The sequence below is a fragment of the Mchenga conophoros genome, linkage group LG15, assembly GCF_057382185.1.
Source record: "Mchenga conophoros isolate Kocher_MC1m ecotype Shallow Benthic linkage group LG15, M_conophoros_male_GT1.1, whole genome shotgun sequence".
Classification (NCBI taxonomy): domain Eukaryota; kingdom Metazoa; phylum Chordata; class Actinopteri; order Cichliformes; family Cichlidae; genus Mchenga; species Mchenga conophoros.
Window position 1 is genome coordinate 13,997,686 of NC_140540.1, and position 14,620 is coordinate 14,012,305.

General features: G+C 39.1%; 1 protein-coding gene across 6 annotated transcripts in view; it reads left to right on the forward strand.

Annotated features, from left to right (window-relative positions):
- LOC146558024 (rho-associated protein kinase 2-like) overlaps positions 1-14,014 on the forward strand; it is a 40,058-nt gene extending 26,044 nt beyond the window's left edge. Inside the window, exons 26-35 of one of the 6 annotated variants that reach the window (XM_085246134.1) lie at positions 1,040-1,205; positions 1,379-1,606; positions 2,195-2,262; positions 2,359-2,447; positions 4,957-5,035; positions 5,158-5,422; positions 5,979-6,249; positions 10,691-10,766; positions 10,905-11,166; positions 12,251-14,014. In XM_085246134.1, coding sequence (XP_085102260.1) covers positions 1,040-1,205; positions 1,379-1,606; positions 2,195-2,262; positions 2,359-2,447; positions 4,957-5,035; positions 5,158-5,422; positions 5,979-6,249; positions 10,691-10,766; positions 10,905-11,166; positions 12,251-12,264 — 1,518 coding nt within the window. In that variant the 3' untranslated portion in view covers positions 12,265-14,014. Of the gene's footprint in view, positions 1-1,039; positions 1,206-1,378; positions 1,607-2,194; positions 2,263-2,358; positions 2,448-4,956; positions 5,036-5,157; positions 5,423-5,978; positions 6,254-7,011; positions 7,104-7,618; positions 7,730-8,573; positions 9,268-10,690; positions 10,767-10,904; positions 11,167-12,250 lie in introns of those variants that run through there. The other 5 variants (XR_014888484.1, XM_085246135.1, XM_085246136.1 and 2 more) reach the window with 5 other exon arrangements.
- Positions 14,015-14,620: the final 606 nt, after the last annotated feature.

Below are 14,620 nucleotides of genomic sequence, written 5' to 3' on the forward strand. Positions count from 1 at the left end.
ATCAGTGAGATACTGAGAGAGGCTGAATGTTGATTACCAATTAAAATTCTTACTGTAGAGAAGGAGACGGACAGACAGAGATACTGGGGGGGAAAAGACTTGGGATTTTCTAGAATTTCTCAATATTTAGTGTCAGCTAGAGATTTGGAGTGCTTTCTACAGGACCTGAGCTGAGAGTGCATAGAAGATGGATGAAGCTTTATTACTATCTATTGGTTTGTTTACTTTTGTTTAAAAGCCTCAATTTTTCTATTATTTCCCTCAGCATCTTGGTTTTTTGAAGCCAGAAATGGCCATATTTGAATGAAAAGTGTTTGAGGGTTGGTAGGGATGGCCAATTCATAGTGGTAAATTCCCAAATAATACTCGGTGGATCACAGACTTCTTGGACAGTTTTGTTTTTGTTTTTTTGTTCAGTTAACCACACACACGGAGACCAAAATATTTGGCTGATTAATTGCATTTAAAATGCTTCCAAGGCTACCGACAGCCCCAAACACAGACAAGAGCTCCATTTAGCGACTTTGTGAGCAGTACTGTCAATCAGTGTTGATGGGTATTGTCGGCGGCGGCATGGACACCCAACTTTGTGAATACAGTAAGTCAAGAACGAGGTGATGTAGGACTTTCAAATTGATATCTTAAGTGCATCCACTAGGAGGCTGAGGAGTAGCACTGGTGTCCATTAGTGTATTTATTTTAAAACTGTGGAAGTTTAACTACTAATCTCTAATCATCTTTATTTCTGCTGGAAAGTTGGGCACTTTCATTCTGCAGATGGGCTCTTTTCAAGTCAGCTTCAGGTGGCCATTCAAGGAATTGCAGCTTGATATGTTTTGGGTTTTTTTTTAACTTCATTTAAGATGCTATGAAATTGTATAGGGGAAAACATTTCTCCATGTAGATCAAACTGAAAAAATATGCACTTTATATTCTTGGAAGAAAATATCCATCGTTTCTGTGTTTCTAATTATTTCCCCAATATTCTGCATTAGAAGTGAGAAAGTGAGTTCAGCTAACAAGCTGTTTGTTTATTTAGCTGATGGCAGAAGAGAACCAGATGCGTCTAGATCTTCAGATGACGCTGGACAGTAAAGAGAGCGACATTGAGCAGCTGCGATCCCAGATCACATCCCTCAGCATTCACTCTCTGGACTCCACCAGCATCAGCAGTGGCAACGACTTGGATTTAGAAGGATACCCAGGTAGACCCTTCATCCTGCTGTCATCATCGCAAAGATTTTCTTTAACATTTATATTCAGGGTCCGAAAGCACTTCTTTATACCTTTCTTCCAGTCCTTTCTTTTTCCTCATTATGCCTCTTCCTTTTCATCCCTTTTATTTCACCTTAACTTCTCTCTTCATGGTCCGGTGCAGTGCGCATTACTCACTCTCACACCTCAGAATCAATGTCCTTCACCTACCAGCGCACACACAAATCCGTCTGCATCGACACTCGGCCAAACCTTCGCTCGGCTCACGCTCTCTTTGGCTCTGACTCTGAGGACGAAGAAGAGCATGATGGGCGTCAGGAGCGGGGCCAAACTCCCCTGGCCCTTACCTATGAACCGTCCTCTGAGCCTGAAACCGAACCTGAACCTAGAGGTGACCCTGCATGGCAGTTCAAAGCCAGGATGTGGATTGAAACTAAAGCAAAGCAAATTTTTTTTGAAAGAGCTTTTTACAATATTTATCCATAAAATTATGGATGGGGGGTTCATTTTCTTCTCTAATTTGAGTGAGTTTGGAATAAAATAACTCCAAACCCTTGCCTAACACCGCGAACCTGTAGCTAATCCCTGTGTGTAGCTGTGCAAACACACACAGCTTGATGCAGCACGGCTTTGCTGAAATTTATTCCACTACAAAAGATTTGGAGAGTGAAGTTGTGTGTGGATTTCTACTAATAATTAAGTTACTTTCGTTCTTTTTATATCTCTACTATGCACTTGTTATGTTTTGGAATTGCAGTTTCTTAGAAATCTTGTAGTTCTCACGTAATAGTCTCAAACCAGAGAATAGGACATCCTGTGCCTTGCCCTTTTGTATTACTGAGGAAGAATTTCCTTTCTTCTTAAAGAAAGTGCCACCAAAGCATGAGACTGTCAATATTTGCTTTTAAGTGACTCGCACAATTAAAGGTTTTTGTGTTTTTGTATGTTAACACCTTCCTGTTTTTCCTCCACTCATTAGACTCCAGGCTGGAGGGCTGGATCTCACTTCCTACCAAGAACACCAAGCGATTTGGTTGGGACAAAAAAGTAATGAATCCACCAATATTTCTTGCATTTAAAAAAAAAAATAATAATTTCCCCATATATTTTTATATTGTTTATTGTTTTCCATTTCCTTTACAGTATGTGGTCGTGAGCAGTAAGAAGATCCTGTTCTATAACAGCGAGGTGGATCGAGAGCAAGCTAACCCTTTCATGACCCTGGACCTTGAGTGAGTCATTAAAAGCACCTTTTAAACATGGAACACATTAGTAAATACAGTGGTCCCTCGTTTATCGCGGGATTAACGTTCTAAAAATAACCCGCGATTATTATAGATGTTTTAAGGCTGTAAAACCTTTTTCAAGCCAGGTCTAGAGTTCTAGATCATCATAACTGTAACCTTTGTCAAATCTCACACTTTGGGAGAGCAGCACCAATCATTGTTAGCCAATAGTGCTTTGCAATATCATACTAAAATAAATATCTGAATCCCAAATAACTGAGATCATCTAAAATATAACACTGAATTTGACTCAGAACATGTTTTTTTTCTTTTGTTTGTCCAAATTTAAAAAAATAAAAAATCATTTTACATTTTAAGTCACCATCTTTTCCATCAAATGCTCCACAGAGAGCATGGTGACTCACCGCAAAGTCAAAGCTATGCAGATTTTTGGTGGAAAATAATAGAAATGACCATAGAAAAAATCAGCTCAAATAAAGACCACAAAACTACACAGAGCAGGTGGAAGTCAACTGAAACTCAAAGGTTTGTGCTATCAGAGGGTTAAATGCCACAGTTACAACACATCTCTCAATACTGTCCTACTTTACAGTGGGGCAAAAAAGTATTTAGTCAGCCACCGATTGTGCAAGTTCCCCCACCTAAAATGATGACAGAGGTCAGTAATTTGCACCAGAGGTACACTCCAACTGTGAGAGACAGAATGTGAAAAAAAAATCCATGAATCCACATGGTAGGATTTGTAAAGAATTTATTCGTAAATCAGGGTGGAAAATAAGTATTTGGTCAATAACAAAAATACAACTCAATACTTTGTAACATAACCTTTGTTGGCAATAACAGAGGTCAAACGTTTACTATAGGTCTTTACCAGGTTTGCACACACAGTAGCTGGTATTTTGGCCCATTCCTCCATGCAGATCTTCTCGAGAGCAGTGATGTTTTGGGGCTGTCGCCGAGCAACACGGACTTTCAACTCCCGCCACAGATTTTCTATGGGGTTGAGGTCTGGAGACTGGCTAGGCCACTCCAGGACTTTCAAATGCTTCTTACGGAGCCACTCCTTTGTTGCCCGGGCGGTGTGTTTTGGATCATTGTCATGTTGGAAGACCCAGCCTCGTTTCATCTTCAAAGTTCTCACTGATGGAAGGAGGTTCTGGCTCAGAATCTCACGATACATGGCCCCATTCATTCTGTCCTTAACACGGATCAGTCGTCCTGTCCCCTTGGCAGAAAAACAGCTCCATAGCATGATGTTTCCACCCCCATGCTTCACAGTAGGTATGGTGTTCTTGGGATGCAACTCAGTATTCTTCTTCCTCCAAACACGACGAGTTGAGTTTAGACCAAAAAGTTCTACTTTGGTTTCATCTGACCACATGACATTCTCCCAATCCTCTGCTGTATCATCCATGTGCTCTCTGGCAAACTTCAGACGGGCCTGGACATGCACTGGCTTCAGCAGCGGAACACGTCTGGCACTGCGGGATTTGATTCCCTGCCGTTGTAGTGTGTTACTGATGGTGACCTTTGTTACTTTGGTCCCAGCTCTCTGCAGGTCATTCACCAGGTCCCCCCGTGTGGTTCTGGGATCTTTGCTCACCGTTCTCATGATCATTTTGACCCCACGGGATGAGATCTTGCGTGGAGCCCCAGATCGAGGGAGATTATCAGTGGTCTTGTATGTCTTCCATTTTCTGATGATTGCTCCCACAGTTGATTTTTTCACACCAAGCTGCTTGCCTATTGTAGATTCACTCTTCCCAGTCTGGTGCAGGTCTACAATACTTTTCCTGGTGTCCTTCGAAAACTCTTTGGTCTTGGCCATGGCGGAGTTTGGAGTCTGACTGTTTGAGGCTGTGGACAGGTGTCTTTTATACAGATGATGAGTTCAAACAGGTGCCATTCATACAGGTAACGAGTGGGGGACAGAAAAGCTTCTTACAGAAGACGTTACAGGTCTGTGAGAGCCAGAGATTTTCCTTGTTTGAGGTGACCAAATACTTATTTTCCACCCTAATTTACAAATAAATTCTTTACAAATCCTACCATGTGAATTCATGGATTTTTTTTTTTTCACATTCTGTCTCTCACAGTTGAAGTGTACCTCTGGTGCAAATTACTGACCTCTGTCATAATTTTAAGTGGGGGAACTTGCACAATCGGTGGCTGACTAAATACTTTTTTCCCCCACTGTATGCCTTGTCTGGAAGTTAAGGTAAAACTAAAAATGATGAATGTTGCCGGGTGTTGGATTCATCCTCTGGGAATAATCAATCTTTGCAATGGCAAACAGCAACATGGGAATAAGCTAAAGCCGTTGTAAACAATGGGATTTGATAATAATGCAAGACAATAAAAACAACCAAAACTGATCTGTTGTTGCATTTCAAGTATTCTTTTCTTTAATAAATTTGAATCACTCTATATAAAGTAGGTTTCTCATACTGGGTGGGCATTAGACTTAATTTCTGCATCTCTCTCACTCTTTCAGTAAGCTGTTTCATGTCCGGCCTGTAACTCAGACTGATGTGTACCGTGCAGATGTCAGAGAAATTCCAAGGATTTTCCAGGTAATGAGTTGAGACCGTCCCCGTTTCCTTCTCTTTATTTTCTTGCTTTCACGGACCTTCAAGACAAAACTTCCTCTGTAACTTTAAGTTTTAACTGCATTTGCCGCCTTCTGTCTCTCCAGATCCTATATGACAATGAAGGTGAGAGCAAGCGTGAGCAGGATGCTGGAGCTGAACCCACAAACTCTGGTGATCGCGCCTCATACATCAGCCACAAGGGCCACGAGTTCATCGTCACCCTCTACCATTTCCCATCCAACTGTGAGGTCTGCACCCGGCCTTTGTGGAACGTCTTCAAGCCTCCACCAGCGCTCGAGTGTCGTCGCTGCCACACCAAGTTCCATAAAGACCACCTGGATAAAAAAGAAGTTATCATACCCTGCAAAGGTCAGCATGCTCACTCAGGATTTAACAGGAAACTTGATTTTTACGGTTGCACTAAAATTACCCAAGAATCTGTACATAGTACATGCATCTGGGTTCAAACACCTGGTTAACAAACAGCCCCAAAATATTAAAATGAATTGCTGTCACGATTCAAAATAAAGAAAACGCACAAAAACACAAGATTAGAATGGCACCATCATGTAATAGATTTATGTATACATCATAGACTTGATATTGGGGTGGGGGAGGTGGGTGGGTCCAAAGCTGTTCTTTCTTGTTCTCACACACATCAGGATATAATCCACCTCACACAGGCTGCCTGGGTGGAGTGCACAACACGCAGAAGACACTAGAGTGCAATCAGATATCACACAAAACTTAAATGGTTAAACCCATTTAATGTCCCATCTACTGCATCCAATATTCATTCTCACATGTCTACATGTCTAAAAAAGATCAAAGCTAAAGTGGATGTATGAAAAGCTGCAAAATCTAATCTTGGTCATAAAAAGGAAATATCTCTCTCTTAATCTTTTTTTTTAAATCTTATTAACAGTGAATTATGACATCTCCACGGCCAAAGAACTACTCCTCCTGACCAGCTCTCAGACGGAGCAGAAGCACTGGGTCAGTCACCTCCTTAAGCGCATCCCGAAACACCCGACACTGAGTCCTCCCCCTGTGGCACGCAATTCCCCTGAAAAAATACCCCATTCCTCTCCACAAGTATCCCCACGACCTTCGCCCAAGTCCTCTCCTCGCATGTCCCATCGAGGCGCTGTAAAGATCCAATCCACCCGGCAGCAACCGTCATCGGGGAAGCCAAGGTGAGAAACCCACAAAAACAAGTTTGGAAATGTTACTTTATTCTTAACTATAAGCTTTAATTTTACATACTGTATGGGGGTATCCCCTTCACAGTCATCTAGGAAAAATGTTTTCAGTTTTTATTATTATAATAATAAAACTGAGCATGTTTAAGAAACTTCACCAACATTGATGTTTTAAGAAACTAACAACAGAAGTATAAAAATGCAATTTGTTCAAATATTTATGCAATAAAAATAATAAGAGCATTTGTAATTTAAATGAAATAAATATGCAGCAGATGCTGCTTGTTATTTTACTTGACTAATCTAGTGCTCATCAGGAGATCTTTTGTGTTTTGATTTGTGCTTTCTTGGCCTTATTCTCTTCTCACTTTCAATTGTCTGAACCTTTTCTGAGCTTTTGTTAGCATGAAAAATACCTTATTTTTTTCATGCAGGTAAATGCAGGTAAAGGTCTTAAACGCTGTTTCTTAACTACATTGTCTAGCTTCTGCATAGTTGAAACAAACCCAAAGCTCTGGCTGATGTACAATATTTTGCTTTAAACTGACTTCTGAACCTTCCCATCTGCATTAATGATGCAGCATTAATGCTCGCACACAGCACCTCACCGAGCATCAGCAGTGACTTAACTGAGTAGAAAATGGCATCAAACCTTTTGTGGGACTAATTAACTGTATCTGTCTTGTTTTATGAGAACATTAATGCAGTTAGTAGTTTCAACTTTCAGCCACACCCTAACTTGCTTTTGTCCTTCAGCACTGGCCCCATGCTCCGTATCATCCTCCACTGACCCCCGATCTCTTCACCTCTGACCCCACCATTTCTAACGTCTCTCATGCTGGGAGACTGTAAGTAGCATAGCTTGGTGACCCTCTCCACCTGCATCGCTGCCGTGCCTATTAACCCACTCTTCATAGAAAGCAGCGTAAAGTACCTGGTGAACCACTAACCATCCCACTGGTGCCCCCTTCTGACAGTGGCATGTGTTGTCTAGCATATTAACGCATCACTAAAGGCTGTCTGTTAAGGTACACAGCCATCTAGGTCATCATAGTCTAAGGAGCTTGGAAAGAAAAGCGTTTGGACTTCTTTAAGTTTCTTGAAGGCGTTTCGCCTCTCCCAATAGGACTCTCCCTTTTGAGAGTGTCCCTAAGGAAGGTCCTGATAGACACTTCCAATCAGGCTTAAAAATCTGGGCCTCACCACCAATTGCTCTTAAAACTGAAGAAGCTTCTCGGATGAGAGGCGAAATGTCTTCAAGAAACTAAAGAAGTCCGGACACTTTTCTTTCCAAACTCCATAGATCACTAAAGGCTCTTTGACCACTAAAGGCTCCTTGAACCCCTCATACTTGATGTTTCAGACTGTTTGAGTTTGACCTCAAAGACTGGAGTTGGGCATTGGATGATGACGATAATCATGATGATGATGATGATATGTTCTTCTGAAGAAAGTTAAAGAGGAGGGACAGAGGGTAACTGGACCTCTGCATGAGATGTGTGGCTTTAACGTATTGAGGCATGCTTTTGTGTGCTTTCCAAGTTTACAGCTAAATGCAACTCACCTCGCTGTTTAATCCCGAAGTTACAAAATGCTTCAGTTAATATCACCAAAAAATCAGAAATATTAGGGAAAATTCTGGTTCGACATGTTTGGAAGGAGTAAATCCATGAAATAATATAAAGTTTTTCTTTTAAGTCTTGCTTTTAAGATGACAAAAAGTGGCTAGTTAGCTTAGCTTAGCTTAACATGAACCTCAGATTATTTCTTTTGAATGTCAGTTAATGTGCAAATCAGCAATTCTCATAATTTGTGGGATCAATATTTATTAGTAGGTTATATTCAAGTGAGACGGGTGCTAGTTGTTTGTCCCTGTTTCTTTCCTTTATACTAATTGCTATAGTTAGCCTAACCCCTTTCACAGCAGCCATTTTGACATGAAATAGCAAGTAAACACAACTGTTGCTAATCACACTAATTGAGGCTCTTTAGCTTAAAAAGAATAGAAGTAAAGTGAGTAGCAACACGTGTTTTCCGGCTGTTATATGTCTACGAATGGGCGTCTTCCCTGTAATATTAAACCATTTCTTCTACTTCTATTTTTCTTTGGGCAAACATGCACACTAATAAATATAACTGTGTCTGCCTGCTTTTTTCCCCTGCATCTACACTTTCATTGTGTGGTTACTGGGTAGCTTCCTTGTTTATTAGTCTATGTGTGGATTTTGTGTGGGCGTGCCTTTGAAGTCCTGCCATACTGTTGGTAGCATACCAGGTTTTTCTCATCTTCTTTTTTGTATTTTCCTCTATCTTCACAGTTAACCCTGGCTAATATTTTCATCCGTGTGGAGTAATGGTGGTCTGGAAGCGGTGCCTACGTGTGTTATGTTTTTTCAGAGAAGACTGTCAAAAAAAAAACAAACACAAAAAGCCCTAAAAAAACACTAATACAGACAGAAAACTGGCTGACGTCATGAGAAAAAGGATTTATTTTTTTGGTCATTTTAACAAAAGGAGAATCAGGACAGTCTTCCCATTACAGTGACTCATCCAGTGAAAAGATGCGACAATCTTCACGATTAAACTGCCCTTTTTTCTTTTTAATAATCATAATTATGACAAGACTTTATTTTCTTTTTCTCTTTGCGTTTGTAAAAAGATTACGCATGTGTTTGAACATTTGTATATACGATAAATATCTATATCTGTGTATCGTAGCACATAACGTGAAGCTAATAGTATATATGATTGTTTTGTTTCTATGACCACATCACACACTATATATGGTTGTCCTGTAAATGTATTAAAACGGTTTTATGGCTTCTTTTTGAGTTAAAAATGAGCCTTTATAAGTACATCTGTTATAACATGCGAGAGATCAATGTGAACTCAACTGAAACAATGTTGTTGTTTTTCTTGCGCTTCATGACAATTACTGATTGTTCATATATGTTTAAAATCCCATGTGTAGAATTTTTGGGGTGATACATTAAAAAAAATGTAAAAAATCAAGACTTAAGCATTTCAATTAGTGCCTCTGGTGATCGTATTTGTTTGTTGTGCATGCCTATTATTTACGTTTTTGAAATTTGTAGAGAGTGCATCTAAAGCATTGGCGATATACAGCCTCTGCCTGATCGGGTCTAAAAGGAAATGATTTATATCAATTAACGTGGTGTATGAAACAAAACATGGAAACAAGGGCTAGTACATGGTCTCTCAACCCATATCTAACATGTGACTGTTTTTGAGTTGTTAGTGTTAATATTAATGAAAAAGCAGTTTATTCTGTATCATATTGGTAAACAACAAAACAGTACCAAATAATTATGTTATGCTACAGCTATGAGTGTATTTAAAGTGACCATTTGTATTACACCAGTATAGGTGTCTCACTACAGTATGTGGTGGTGAGCAGTAAAAAGCTCCTGTTCTATAACACTGAGCTGGATCGAGAGAAAGCAAACCTTTTCATGACCCCGGACAATGAGTGAGTCATTAAAAGCAACGTTCAAAAATGTTGACTAAATGAGAAGTACTTTGTGTACCTCATGATGCAAAATACTGAACAAATGAAAATTAGCAAGGCTCAACGGGAAAAGCTTTGGAATCTGCAAATGGGTTTTAATTTCCATAGGTTTTACACAAAAACATTCACAATCCATCCAGTACAGTTTTACCAAATGCAACTTTGTCTAAAATGTAGAGCATTATCCCAAATTTTAATTGTTTCTACTTTTCAGACCTCAGCATTGCAGGAAATACCCTTTTTGTTTTTTTAAGGGTCCGCTTCTATCAACCAAAGCAGGTGAACCTGTCATCATCTTTTCCATCTTATGTATGGAGCATGAAGAGTTATAGCAAAGTCAAAGCTGTGCAGGTTTTGGTGGAATATAATAGAAACGGCTGTAGATAAAATCTGCTGCAATAAAGGCCATGAAACTGCTTATAACTGCACAAAGTCGTTGGAAGATGAGTAATTTTTCACTTTCCCACAGGATAGAATATGATGTGTCCGTCTATGTATATGCACATTTTCCTCCTGTAACCCAAGAGTTACGCAACAGTTACTTGAATAGAAATATGATATGAACGCATGAATGTAAGTTGCTCTTATATTTGTTGTAAAAGGAATCTGGGAAAATTACATCCATATAAAATGTTTTGTCCTTCAATTCATTCAAAATGTTAACCTTTCTCTAACATTTACTTCTGATTACTCTCATCTAGGAACTGTTTGGAAATTTTTGGTTTTAGTTAATCATGTTGAAAAAATTTATGATTCAGTTGGTAATGAAATAAATAATCTCAACTGGCTTGATTTGCCAATTAATGGCATTTTCTTTACAATATTTTTAAATCATTCTATACCTAAAGTAAATATCTTGCTAGGCTAGCACTAGACTTAACTTCTCCATCTCTCTCCCTGTTTCAGTAAGCTGGTTCATGTCAGATCTATAAGTCAAAGTGATGTGTACCGTGCAGATGCCAGAGAAATTCCAAAGATAAAGGTAATGAGTTGGGACCATCAATGCTTTCCTTTCTGTCATAGACTTTCAAGACTCATCAGCTATCCAATCTTCAGTTTACCCATCTGCTTCAAGTAAATCGTAAGTGTTGCATTTGCCTTCTTGTCTCCCCTGATCCAGTATAACAGTGAAGACGACATCAGGCGTGAACAGGACACTCCATTGGAACCTGTGCCGCATGGCGATCGCGGCTCCTACATCAACCACAGGGGCCATGAGTTTATCCTCGCACTCTATCATTTTCCATCCAGCTGTGAGGTCTGCAGCCGGCCTTTGTGGGACTTATTTAAGCCTCCGCCAGCGCTCGAATGCCGCTGCTGCCGCACCAAGTTCCACAAGGACCACCTGGATAAAAAAGAGAACGTTATTGTACCCTGCAAAGGTCAGCGTGCTCACTCAGGACTACAGGGAGAGCTTAACTTAAACAAATAAAGATTCCTCTGGGGTTTTTGAGTGATTTTTATGTACAACCTGAATTCCAAAAAAGTTGGGATGCTGAGTAAAATGTCAATAAAGACAGGATGCAATGATCTGCAAATCTCATGAGCCGATATTTTATTTACAATATAACAGAGAAAGTATATCAGATGTTTAAAATGAGGAATGTACTTTTTTTTAAGTTCATTTGATGGCAGAAATGGGTCTAAAAAAATCTTTGGATTGGAACATCTTTACAACTGTGTACCATCTCTTCTTTTAACAATAGTCTATAAATGTGGGAACTGAGATGCTGGACTTTTGGGAGAGGAATGTTGTCCCATTCTTGTCTCATTTAAAATTCTAGCTGCTCAAAAGTCCTATGTCTTCTTTTTTTATGTTTCATGATGTGCCAAATTTCCATTTGTTGGCTTGAACTGTAGTGTCTCGCTGAAATATGTGAGGCATCCTGAAAACGACGCCTTCTGGATGGGTATATATGCCTTTCGAGATCATGGCTGCACAATATTGATTTTTAGCTTTGTCCCTTGCGCACAGACTTTTCTCTGGATTTTCAGAATCCTTTGATAATATTATTTAATACAGAAGATGACATATTCAAAGTCTTATGCCATTGTCCTGAAATTATTCCATATTTTGTGAGTGGATTATTTTGCATCTCTGCCCATTTTTACTTCTGAGAAATGCCTGTCTAAGGTGCTCATTTTATGTTAATTGTTACCAGCTAATCTAATTAGTTGTAAAATGTTCCTTTCTTTTACTTTTCCAGCCCTTTGTTGCAATGTTACATCAAAGTGAACTAATATTTTTTCATGTTAAGCATTTGATATCTTTTCTCTGTCCTTTTGGGAATAAAATAGGACTTTATGAGATTTGCCAATCCTTCCATTCTGTTTTTATTTAGATCATACAGAATCCCAACTTTTGAGGAATTGGTCTTCACACATTTAGCTAGCAAATGTAGGTGTGGATTTTGTGTAAGCAACCTGGGATTTCTCATTTCCTTTCTTGTGTTTTTCTCTTCACAGTGAACCCTGGATAATATTTCCATTCACATGCAGTAATGGAAGCAGTGTCTACGTGTGTTGTTGCGAGTGACAAAATCCAAATACTAATGTGGACAGGAAACTGGTGTCATGACAACTGGGATTTCATTCGAGGAAAGTGCATGCTGTATCCTTCGTGATTAATTCTAATTTGCTTCTCGATCATTGTCATAGGCGTGTGTGTAAACATTTGTGTACACATTAAAAGATCTCTCTTTGTATCATGCCACACAAAGTGTTGCTGTATATTGCTGTATAAATCAGCACCACATCATCCAGTATATATGGTTGTTCTGTAGATTTATAAATACAGTTTTAAGTGGAAGGCTTTACGTTTTCATGAGCCTTTAATTACAACTGTTATAACACATGCCAGAATAATCTGAACGATACAGAAACTATGGTTTTATTCCCATTTGTGATAATTATTGATTGTCCATATACAGTATGTTTAAAATCTCAAGGTGATGCATTAAAAGAAACCCTTTAATAACAATAATATAATACATTAACAGCATTTCAATGAGTAGCTCTGTTGATTTATGTTGTTCATTGATGTCCGTCATTAAAAACTATTCAGACTTACTTTGATATAGAAAGTGCGTCAGAAACAGTAGTGATGTACAGATGCTATCTTGACCAGGTCTTTAAAAGTAAATCAATCAATTTGAAAGAAAAAGGATTAAAAACAATAAGGTTTAGTATTTGGTAGTATTAGTACTTTTTTTCTTAAACTGCCGAACAGCACTAAAAAAATAGTTGTTATAGTTACACTGAAGCCATCTTTCCGTCAGCAGTATCACATCTGACTACAGCGTATTTTAAGAGACCATTTGAACTATACCAGAATAGGTCCGTCTTTATCTCACAAGTGCATGTGGAGTGAGTGGGCTCCACTGGAATAAATCTTTTAGAACAGCCTAAAGCCAACTGGCACTCATCATACATAATTTAATAGTTCATCATGTTGCCCAGATGCTAAAATCATTTTTCGTACTTGCAGGTCTAATCCATTCTGTCTATCAGCTGTGTGACTGTTCCGGTTAAATTGCAAATGAATGAACCCTGCTGTACAGGCCACTGATGTCTCAGGTGACATGTAGCCGCCTCCTGGTGTTTTTCTTCTTTTTCTCGTCAGTGCGCAGTTAGTCTTTTAATTTTATTTCCAAATGAATTCTTTTTGCCTAAAGCATTATGTAAAGTACTTGAGTTATTTATCCTACTTCACATTTCTCCTCCACTTTTTGAGATAGAATTTCTTTTTTGTATTTTTTATGTTTTAACAGCTTTTTTAGAGACTCTAATTACCTTATGAATTAAGGGGTTTTTCTAATTGATTCATTTACTTTTGTGATTTTTGTGTGTTTTTGAATTATGGGTGTAAAAAACACAAGTAAGCTTGCAATAGTCAATCAACTGCCAGGAGCACAGCATTCCTGGCTTTGACCTGACTTTGCTTTTTACTGCCTCTGCTCTTCCCTGTATATCTGCTTTATGAGGCTGGATTGTCAAGTGGACTGTTTTTCACACTCTAGCATTTATATAGATTTTTACACAAAACAACATTATTTCAAAATGTGACACTCCGAATTTGGCAACCTTACAAACTCTGGTAAACTCCAACCAAGTTATGCAGTACAGCGTCTGTGAATGCACAAGCAGGTGGGCTACAGCAGCAGCCTACATCAGGCGCCACACCTACAAACAGAAAACTGAGGTTGCAAATTAAACAAAACGTTGGAAAAATGTTCCCTGGTCTGATGAGTCTTTCTTTTCTAACATTTGGACAGAAGGGTCATAATTTGGAAGAATAGATTCATCCTGCTTTGTAGCAACACTTCAGACTGGTGATGGCGGTGTAATGGTGTGGAGGATATTTCTTTAGCGCCAACTGAGCTGTTAGAATGTAGCGGCTGGGTTCAAATAGGAGACTTGAGGCAGAGATGAGGTGCAGACCAACTACAGGTTTATTCACCAACATTAAAATACCAAACCATAACATGGCATAAAACAATGTAGCCCAGTGGTGAGACACGGTGCCAGCAACAGCCTCTGATGTAACTGACAGACCTTTACAGACTGCTGCTAATTGGCCCTCAAGCCATACCATTATCTGGTGTTACGTAGTAAACATCTTATCGAATAACCCTTATTAATGCCAACCAATACTATAGATATAATTACAATACGTAATTAACTAATATGGCTATTCAACACCCTCTTATATCACATGGTGCCACTGGGAATTATTAAAAAGGCACTCGGGATGCCTGGGGACTCTTTTGGCTTTTGGCCTTTTGGCAATATCAAGAGAAAATGGACGTAAGACTATCCTGTCATCGCAATATTAAC